Source organism: Centruroides sculpturatus, unplaced genomic scaffold (genome assembly GCF_000671375.1).
Source record: "Centruroides sculpturatus isolate CEXI.00-Female unplaced genomic scaffold, Cexi_2.0 scaffold146, whole genome shotgun sequence".
Taxonomy (NCBI): Eukaryota; Metazoa; Arthropoda; class Arachnida; order Scorpiones; family Buthidae; genus Centruroides; species Centruroides sculpturatus.
The window spans coordinates 329,824-340,836 of record NW_019384292.1 but is presented as its reverse complement, the minus strand read 5'-3'; the positions used below and the strand labels follow the sequence as shown (position 1 = coordinate 340,836).

Genomic DNA, 11,013 nt, shown 5'->3' with positions numbered 1-11,013 from the left:
TTCCTCATTTAAGTCCACAGCAGTTCTAGATTCCTCATTTAAGTCCACAGCAGTTCTAGATTCCTCATTTAAGTCCACAGCAGTTCTAGATTTTAAGTCCGCAGTATGCTCTAGATTCCCCATTTAAGTCCACAGCAGTTCTAGATTCCTCATTTAAGTCCACAGCAGTTCTAGATTCCTCATTTAAGTCCACAGCAGTGCTAGATTTTTTATTTCAATCCATAGACTTCTAGACTTCTATTTGCTCATAGCTTCTTCCAATTTTCTTATTTAATTCTAAGCATGCTCCAGTCTTTTGATTGAAGTCTACAAGCCACATGCTTGTCTTCATTATTTTAGTTTGGATAGAAAAATTTACTAAAAAATAAAAAATATATTTATTTATTTCCAAATTTATTTCCTATTCTTGATAAATGACTTTAAAAAATGTCCATAAATATGTATTTTTTTTTTAAATTATATTTTTCTACGGTTAAAGACAGACACACGTGTCAGGCCAAGCGAATTAAGGCGAATTGTGGTGCTTCAATTGATTTAGATGCGGTTTCTAATAAAGTTTTCTTTTTGTATATTAATTAAAACATATAAAAATCATTTTTGATGTAGAGTAAAACCTGTGTAAACCGGAATCGCACGGTTCCGATTTGGCATGCTTTTGTTTTGAACAGGTTTGACAGGTTTTTTTTCCCCTTTAACATTAGAATATCGCTCTGTTCTGAAGAAATTTTTCCATTTAGGCAGGTTTATTTTTTATTCGTGTCCGTTTTGGACAGGTTTTACTGTATTAAAATTAAACTTTATTTTTAAAAATGAAGCGGTTTTAATGGAGAATTAGCGCTAAGTCCTTACGAAAATGAGAATTTATCACTAATTTGAGTGGATTTAAACAACGAATTAATCATAAATTTAAATTATAAATTACAATTTTTTAAAATAGTTTTAATATTTTATAAAATTAAAAAATAATTACAATTTTTTAAATTTTTTAAAATTGAGTTATGATATTATTTACTATTTTTAAAATAATTTATATGTATATAAGGAGTAAACCTGTCTAAGACGGACACTCTATAAAAAAGAAAATAAATCTCAGATTGAAATAATATTATTAAAAAATACGGCAAACCTGTGTTAAACAGAATTGAATAGTACCGAATATTTTTTCGCTTTGGCAGGTTTCCGTTTTGAACAGGTTTTTCTTTAACCTTTGAAATCGGTCCATTTCGGAGAACTATTTCCGTTCAGGCAGGTTTCCGTTTTATTCAGGTTCCGTTTTTACAGGTTTTACTGTATAAAATATTAGTTTAAACTGGAAACCTATATAACGCGGAAACAGACTTGACCCTAACCTGAGTACTGCAGATTTTTTTAATATAGAAGATGAATTCTAAATCATAATTAAAGTACAATTAAATAGTGTATTATACAGGTTTTTTTTGCTTGTGGGTTACATATACCAGTCTTTCAACCTGTCTTAAACAGCTCTAAAAACTTTATAAACAAAATTTTTTGTATGAATAAGAGACATCACCCTCTATAAATCGAAAACCTGAAGAAAACGGGAAAAATTCTTGCTTGTACTGTTTCGTTCCGTTATAAACAGGTTTTAATGTATTTAAATGTTTAATGACTCAAAACAAAACTCTGAAATAATTCAGCTTATTACATTATATATATATATATATCAGTTATTTATAATTGATTTAAAGTACAGTATAACCTGCTACAGTTCATATTTAGAACCGTTTAAGACAGGTTGTATATTTAGAGCACAGAGAATGATAAAACTACGTAAAACTCTTGAAACGTACAATACTTTTTTAACGACTTAAAATTTGTTGATGTTACGCCAAAAAGTCCGCTTTACGCAGGTTATGTTACGCAATTTATGACTAAAATATCCGTTATAGACAGGTTCGTGCTTGCAACGAAGTTTTACATTCAGTTTAAGCATGTTGCCGTTTTGTACGGTATCCGTTTTAGACAGGTCAGACAGGTAAACAAATTTTTGAATAATTTATTATGTATTATTGTTTATTAACTTAATTTAATATTAATTCTTTTAACGGAATACACGTTTGTATAATAAAATATTTAAGAATTCGATCAGAATTGAACAGTGTAAAAGTTAAATCTTCGCTAAATCCTCCATTTTTCGTATTATTTTTAAATATTTATAGTATTGATGCTGCCGTTTCTATTATTATACATCGGAAATTCGGGGCAGGCATTAAAAATCTGTATAAAAATCGATTTTGGCGACAGTGAGGAGTGTCTGTCACGCACACTGTTTAGTGTGTCAGGATTTAGATACGTACAAATCTCCACGCGAAAACCTGTCCGAAACGGAACTCGAATAAGACGGCAACCTGCCTAAACGGGAAAAATCCGATACGGTACTATTTCGGTTTACACAGGTTTTAATTAAGGTGCTGGAAAATTGCGCTGTTTGGTGTGTAATACGTTTTTTTACACAGTAAAACCTGTCATAAACGGAAATATATCTAAACAAGAAAAAATTCGATACGGTGCGAATCCGGTTTACACAGGTTTTACTGTATATTTTTATAGTGTTTGTAATGCTAAAAGTTCGAATTTCTAGTAAAATTTGCCATCACTTTATGTTATACATGAACCTGTGTATTGAACACCTAAACTGTGTATTACAACAGAACCTGCGTAAACAGGAAAGAAATTCGATACGATACGATTCCGGTTTACACAGGTTTTAACTGTATATATTTTTATAGTGTAAGAAACGTTGGAAGTCCGAATTTCTAGCAAAGTTCACGTTATTGTAGTGCAGGGTTATACGAAGACTCTCTGTTTCTCACGTGGCGTACACTAGAAAATCGGCCTTCCGACACTACTATAAGTAGATAAGAGTATGAAAAAATTAATTTGTGTCCTCTTACAGTTCCAAATTCTGCCGTCCAATGACTTGTCGCTGGTGTCGTACAGCTAATCGATCTAGCACGTTGCTAGTGTATACAGTTATAGCAGTCCTCACCACTTTCAACCTCTTGGGTTTGTTCGTCATACAAAGACACCGCCAGACAGAAAGTGAAATACCAACGAGGCTGGACAAACGGCGACCACTAGCCGATAAATTAACAAAGAAACCAGAGCCTACCCGCACTATGCAACTCAGAGACGTCATTAACTACACCACCCTGGTGATGGACAAGAAGTACAAGAAGGTGGACAAGAGTGGTAACTACATCCAACAAGACTTTGTGGTCATGGGTGACGAGTGGCCGATTACGGCCAGAACTAGTAAAATATGTTTGGCCACTCAATGCTCCGTCGACAGGCTCTTCATGCTGCTAGAGGTTGGTGAAGCGTGGAGTGCCCCCATGTCGGTGGCACTCTTTGTGCCAGGTCCCGATTTCCAGATTGCCACGCTGTATATATCCTATCTGAGGTTATGTTCGGACACACTACGCGTTAATGCCAGTTTTCACCTGTTGTACCCTAAAGAGTCACCACCCAAAGAGGTACCCAAAATGCTAGAATTGGTTTTACTCTCCTGTTCGAGATCCAGGGAGTTGCTGATCAAGTTGCTGAATTCTCGCGATACTTCGTTCCAGTCCTGGCGCAACAAGGTCCTCTATCCCCAAAATCACCTGAGGAACCTGGCCAGAAACGGATGCGAGACCAATTACCACTACCTAACCGACGTGGACATTGTTCCGGTTCCTGGTCTTTCAGAGGATCTTGACGAATTCCTGAGGAATCTAAACAAGACAACGTGTGCCAAATGTGCCTTCGTCGTACCCACTTACGAAATGAGGGAAACGTCACGCATGCCTACCAATAAAAATGAACTATTGTCTATGGTGAGGAGGAAGGAGTGTAGGCCCTTCCATTATAAAGTCTTTATATATAATCAATTTGCCACAAATCATAGTTTATGGGAAAGTTTGCCGGAAACAGCAACCTTAACAGCTGCCTATAAAGTTAATAATTATGAATTTTTTTACGAGCCATTCTACGTTGCAGATAATGAAGTGCCACCTAATGATGAGAGATTCGTTGGATACGGGTTTACAAGAAACACTCAGGTAAATTTCTTTTTTTTTTCTATTTTTAATACGGTCGAAACTCGATATAACGCCCTCGTATAGCGCCACCCCTCATACAGTGCCGTGAATGAAGACCAACTCAGTCTTTTGTTATCTCTGATTACCAAATGTGGTAGTTTGCATTGCAAAGGGCGTTGTTTGGGCACCATGGACCCAAAAAGTTGAAAAATTAAAAATTACTTGTATCCTTCGATTTCGGGCCAAACCTCGATATAACGTCCTCCTATACAGCTCCAATCGATGCACGTGAACAGACCTCTATCCTTCGTTATCTCTGATTATCAAATATGAGATTTTTCCATTACAAATGGCATTGTAATCACCCTGCCCCTAACTATACCCGCTTGGATTCCCAAATAATATATTAAGTGATGCCGTCCCCCCTTAGTTGAAGGATAAAAATAATTATTATCCTTCAACTTCGGGGGGAAAGCTTCACTGAACTTTCGCCACCCCCAATAATATAAATAATTTTCCTTCTTTCGAGACTCTTCGTTTTAACGCCACACTCGATTTAGAAGCCAATCTGGGTGGCGCTATATCGAGGTTTGACTGTTATTCGATGCCAAAATATAATTTATTTTATACCTTTTTTTTTTTTAAATTTTTAGGTATTCGAAATGCACGTGGCGGGTTACGAATTTTGGGTACTTAACCCCGTCTTTGCGGTACATAGAGGAATACAAAACAGGAGATCGAGAGGCGCGTGGAGGGACAAACAGAACTTTGTTAACCGGAAGAAATTCGTACAGTTTAAAGCAGATTTGTTAAGGAAGTACGGACAGACAGCCAAGCCGAGACTCCAGAAAGGTCAACACGTTCAGTAAATTAGCTGATAATTTATTATTATGTATATATAATTATGTACAGTCGATTTGTACCTTCCTATTTCTATGTAACAGAGCAGGAGCATAGACAACGCGATTTTTAAAATATACAAAAATAAAAAAAAATAATTAAACAAAAAAAATATATATATATATATATTCAAATTATTAAGGAAATTTTTTGCAAGAAAGTAGAAGAAATATTAGAGAAACCCTTTAAAAATATACAATTATTAGGGAATTATAGGGAAAAAAATAGCTTAAAATACCCCTAAATGTTTGTACAACTCCTAACTGTACTAGAGTCCTAGGGATCATTTAAGGCATTTTTTTATACAGAATGGGCGTAAAATAACTAGGTATTGATAAATTTCTATAATTTCTTTACTTATAAGGAAAATACTATGAAAATTATTAGGTTTGTATCTATTTAGATTGGAATAGAAATGCGTACCTTAATATTACTTTAGACATGGCACTATTCGCTAAAAATACGTTTTTCTCAGATGGTAATGTAAATGGATGGCCACTTATCTGTGAGTCAGCAATTGAACCTGTGGTCATTTTAATTTTGAATGGCAATTTTTAATGTGGCATAAACTCTCTTTACAATTCGCCACCATCTTAACACAGCAACAACCACTGATTTCCATCCCTCAGCGTGCTGCAATCGCGCTCGCTTCTCAACACACAAGCGGCTATCTTTTTTCCAGTGAGCGTGAAGCATCTCTCTGTTAGAGCTCACCCTATAGTATAGGAATTATAAAATGCCATTAATTATTGTACATGACTTTATATATTTTATTACGATTGCTTTATTATTAAAAGAATTGTCGCGATTTCTCAATGCCTAGTTACTTTCCAACCGCCTGTATAATTCAACCCAGTTAGAGCATTAAAATTATGTTAAAAATTGTTAAAATAATTAAAATTACTTTAGTAAATAGTTTAAAAANCAATTAAACGGTTAATTATTATTAGAAAAATTTAAAAATATAAATAATACTCTAATCATTCGTAAATTATTATTAAAAAAACAAAAATTAAGAAAATACAGTTTCTTTGATTGGTTAAAAAATTGCTGATGACATAAACAGCGCCGGAAGCTCATAAATGACGTCTGGTTACGTGACGTCATTTATGAGTTAATTTTTTTTTTCGTTCGTTCATTTTGGATATTTGCAACAATTTATTTCGTTGACTCGTTTTCCGTAATCCTTTCTTAATTTATAAAATTGTTTCTGAAAAAAAGATGACAATAATTATAATTAAAATTAAATAATTAGACATTTAAATTGCAATAATAATTAAAAACAACAGATTTAATAAAGTAAATGCTTTGTTGATTATTGCGATACAAAAGTGGAATGTTAAAGCTGTAATTATAATTAAGTATACAAAACGAGATAAATATCATTTTAAATATAATTAAGTCTCTTATCGTGATTAAAATTTCCAAGGATAAAAGTATTTAAAGAGTAAAACATGCGAGTCGTGCCAACAGTATTTATTTATTATTACTTTGTTTTTCTATCATTCTGTGCTATTTTATAATGAATGATTGATATTTATAACCGAATATAGGTCAGAAATTATTTAAATTTAAATATTTTACAACGAGAAAACTATATTTTCCTAAAATTTTACCTAGAGTTTTGCCTGAATTTAATTAATAATTCAGGTAAATTTTACTTTCTGTATTTCACGTATATAAAAACAAGAAATCTTTCCAACTATGAATATTTCACACAAAGTTATAATAATGTTATTAAATATGTATTTTAATTTGCTGTATGATATCAAAAAAAATGAATTTAAAACTAGTTTCTGACGACTGTAAAGGTGTTTTCCCCTCATAGCAAGAAGAAGAAGAGGAGAAGTATAAAAATATCCAAACGTTAAAATAGTAAAAAAATAAATGATAATTTTAATATATAAAATGTAAATTTTATTGATTCTACTTTTTATAATTATAATTATTCAAGATTTTTATAAGTAAATTGCTCTAAAAATAAGTCAAATGGATGGCGTATGTAATGTACTGTACAGTACCTATTATTATTATACGCCTTCTCTATAAGTCATTTTCATATTATTTTTCGTTTAAAATGAATTAATTTATATTTTTTAAAGTTAAAATCTATTTTATTTTTAGTAATTATTAAATATTAATAAACAAAAATATGTTTTAAAATCGCTTGTACCTTTTGCTCTTTGCTTTCTTCTGCACATTTTGCTGCTTCTCTAAAGTTAGAAATTTTTGGTAATTTTTTATAACACTTGTATCCATTTGTGTAACACTTAGATGACTTCTTTTCTTTGTTTTCTAGGAAATTTTCACGAATTAATTCTTTTTCTAGGGAATTTTTATGATTTTTTTCGGGAAGAAAACCAGGAGAACCTAATTCAACAAGATGCTTTTCCTTTCCTGCTCCGACAGGAAAAAGGTTTGAATTATTTTCGTAAAAATGAGAGCTTTTTCGCTGAATTAACGATCCATATTTTACTCCATTAACTGAATTCTCATCACAGCAATTTAAGTCAATAGATTCTTGAATATTTCTAATTTTTACGGGGGGTTTCCTGGAGTATTTGCTCTCTGCAGGATTTTTTAAACACTGAAGATACTTTGATCTATTGTTACAAGTTCTGTTATTAATAAACTTAAATTAATTTCGAGTTTAAGGCTTGAAAATTAATTACCTTTCAATCCAGCAGTCGTCTCTCATAAGAGAGAATGACTTATCTTCGTAGCATGAATGTCGATATTCAGCATTTTCACTTGTGTAAGGTCTTCTAGAATTACAGCAGTGTGCTTCTTTCTGCTTCCAAATTGAACCTGTTTGCTCTAAATTTCGGCACGTGGAGCTTTCAGGAAAGGTTTTACACTTCCATTTCTTTAACTTAGAATAATTACTTTTTCCATCGATTGGGACAAGTCTTTCCTCTTTCACAGCGTAATACTTGTTTGAGTTATCCTCCTCCTCTTTATCTTTTCTCTTTTTATTCTTATCAATTTGTGTATAGATCTTGTTTTTCGTAAAATTAAACCCTTGGTATTTATTTAAATTTATAAAATTTGGAATTATCTTTGGTATCTTTGTAAATTCCTCGAGACGAGAGGGGTGCTTCTTCACATCATCCCCTATTTTCGGAGCCATTTTCTCAGAATTAGATAAGGATTTTACTTTGTTTTCTTCCTTATCTTTATCCGATTCTTTACATAAAATTACTTTAATGTCGGAATTTGGGTTAACTTGAATGTGCACAAATTTGTAATTATCGTATTGAAATTCCTCACTTCCTTCCACGTAGGCAAACTTTATGTTTTTAATTCTTTCAGATGATATCTTATCATCATCTTCAGTGCATCTTAAGAGGTTAGGTGTAGTGTTTGTGCCGAAATTTCTGCTATTTTTCTGCACTTTAGTTTGCTCGTTCGTACAAGGATCCATATTGTGACGTTCATCCTGTACACTAAGAGCTTCTTCTTCGATTATTTTGCAACTATCCTTATTATCATGCTCCCTGATCAATGCCTCTTCTACTATGATCGGCTCTGTATTGATAGGAACCACTTGCGAATCGTTAAAATCGATTTTTTCCATGTCCAAATCTAACGAACCTATCGAAGAAGACTCCAAAGAATCCACAAATCTCTCCTTCTCATCATCATTTGTTTCCTCATCCGGATGATGCATTTTATAAAAATCGAAAAATTAAAAAGAATTATTCGAATATTATGAAAAAATTTAAACTATTCTTTGCTCCTCCCAATTTTATCCTCTCACTCCAGCTCTTCACGATGCTATTTCATAGATTCTGGTGGCTCTAACCTTCAAAATTAACTGCAAAATATATTAAAAAGTAAAGAAAATTTAAAATAAATTGTTTATATTCTAAATAACTGAAGAATTTAATTTAGAAATTCAAATTTTCAGTTCGAATTATGAAAAAATTTAAATTATTCTTCGCTTCTTCTTCTTCCAATTTCTTTTCTTGCTCCAGCACTTGTAGGGATTCTGGGGCTGTAACTTTTAAAATTAACTGCAAAATATCTTAAAATTTGAAGAAAAAAAATCAAAAAATTAATTAATTTTTTTAATAATTGAAGAATTTAAATTAAAAATTTTAAAAGAAAATTCCATTCAAATTTACAGTTCGAATACGTTGTAAAGTAATATAATTACAACGTCCCGTGTGTTGTAGAGGATTGTAAAAACTGATTCATTAGATCGAGCGTGACAATAACGTGACTTATAGTCTATTCCAGTCACGAATGTTAAGCTTGATCAATCGAGGTATTAATTATAATGTGTGGACACGAGTGAGATTTCAACTATATTCATAGACTCATATATATATAAATCGAAGATGCATATCTGCTTTATATCAAGAAATCTACTGCCACACAGATGCAAAAATATTATACAAATCATTTCTCCTCAACCTTTTCCATCCCCCTGTGTATTTTATATGTAGTTTGGGGTACGCGAACTCCCAGTTGAGAAGTGTACTTGTATGAGAGAGTATTTGGATGCTGTAGGGATTCACCAGCCAAAAACTGAAATATTTTTTGTTTTAAATATTAAAAAAATGACACTCGCGAGTCACTCCCTACGTATTTTATTGATCCACGTTGGTAGTGTGACGTATCTGAACAATCATTTGTACTCGAGGAGTGCAACTATACATCAAGTAAATGCAGGATCTTTGTAGCAAAAATTCACCCTCTTAAATGGATCCTAAAGGCAAGATTAAACATCAATTCAAGCGTTTGAATGGAGCAAGAAAACGCGATCTAAATCATAACAGTCTACGTTTATTACGCCAATTTGACGTCATTCTTGCAGTTTACTTAGGAGAAAGCGTGATAATGACGTCAATTTGACGTAAAGTGTATACTAGACAAAAGATTTAGACGTCAGATTCTACAATTATCTTAGAAAATCTTAAAAATTCTATGAAAAATAAGTAATAAATTTTTAATTCATTCATCCTACTCCATACAGCAAACTACAACAAAATGGAAACTTAAAACGTATAATTTTGTTGAATTATGAGAAATTACTCTATTCAAAAATAATATTTAAGTCTAAAAGTCCAATAATACACACGAAAACACTAAGATTATGGCTCAAAGTTAAAACTACACGTGGCGCCATCTGTTAGGAGTTCAGTCGAAAGTTAATTATAAAAAAAGCAGAAGCCTTATTTTGGAGGCGGGGAAGAATTTTTAAAAAGAAAATTGTAAATGCCAATAACGCTAAAATTTTCGTTAAGCTTATCCCCCATTCGTGCTACTACATTCTACCCCCCTGTATTTCCCTCTCCCTCGACTTATAGCCTCCAAAATTTAACAGCATCAATAGCTCATATACAGAAGTATCCTTGCCAAATTTGGAAAGTTTTGGCCCTCTGGTTCCTGAGATATAATGCAAAATACAGTAAAAGTGAAACATCACACACGAACTTTTGGAAGTGTAAAAAGCGTGTTTAAATCAATAAATCACATGCGAATTCATTCATAATATATTTACACGGTTATTATTCAGAAATTATTCAGGAATATTCCATTTTTATCAATATTATTTTTTAAATAATTGAACATAATTCGAGGAATTACGAAGAAATTTCTGCATTTATTTTACTCTTTAATGCTTTAATTTATACGTAATTCACGGTCAGAAAATTTACATATTTAACATCAGTAATTCTTTAAATAGTCAAAATAATGTTTCGAATAATAATATATACGTAAATATTTAATCAATGTGGGTCAAATCAGCCTCGTACATAAGGAAATTTTAGTGTTGTAATTATTTTTACTCTCAACAGATGGCGACACTACACATTACACTACGATGACGACATCTTGCACCATCCCTATATCGAAATTTAGTAATATCCGTTAAATTAAGGCGAATAATTTACATTTTATATCCATTTTTACCGAATGTAATGCGCCTCCCTCACTAATCACAGGTAGCGGGTTCGATTACTCATCACGTGGACTTTCACATGAAGTTTTTCAGGTTTTCTTCGCTTGTCTAACATATAAATAATTAATTAATTTTGTTATAAAATTACACAGACAAAGT

General features: G+C 32.2%; 2 protein-coding genes across 2 annotated transcripts in view; one reads left to right on the top strand and one right to left on the bottom strand.

The window, feature by feature from the left end:
- The window catches only part of LOC111633127 (beta-1,4-glucuronyltransferase 1-like), an 11,331-nt gene extending 5,470 nt beyond the window's left edge, over window positions 1–5,861 (top strand). Inside the window, exons 2-3 of the mRNA XM_023377987.1 lie at window positions 2,918–4,064; window positions 4,697–5,861. Coding sequence (XP_023233755.1) covers window positions 2,937–4,064; window positions 4,697–4,912 — 1,344 coding nt within the window. The 5' untranslated portion in view covers window positions 2,918–2,936 and the 3' untranslated portion in view covers window positions 4,913–5,861. The remainder of the gene's footprint in view (window positions 1–2,917; window positions 4,065–4,696) is intronic.
- A 212-nt stretch (window positions 5,862–6,073) lies between these two features.
- LOC111632258 lies at window positions 6,074–9,031 on the bottom strand. The gene is made up of 3 exons (XM_023376997.1): window positions 7,616–9,031; window positions 7,117–7,546; window positions 6,074–6,153 (listed from the first exon to the last, which is right to left on the bottom strand). Exons 1-3 carry the CDS (start codon window positions 8,611–8,613, stop codon window positions 6,079–6,081), a joined length of 1,503 nt encoding a protein of 500 aa, XP_023232765.1. The 5' UTR covers window positions 8,614–9,031; the 3' UTR covers window positions 6,074–6,078.
- Window positions 9,032–11,013: the final 1,982 nt, after the last annotated feature.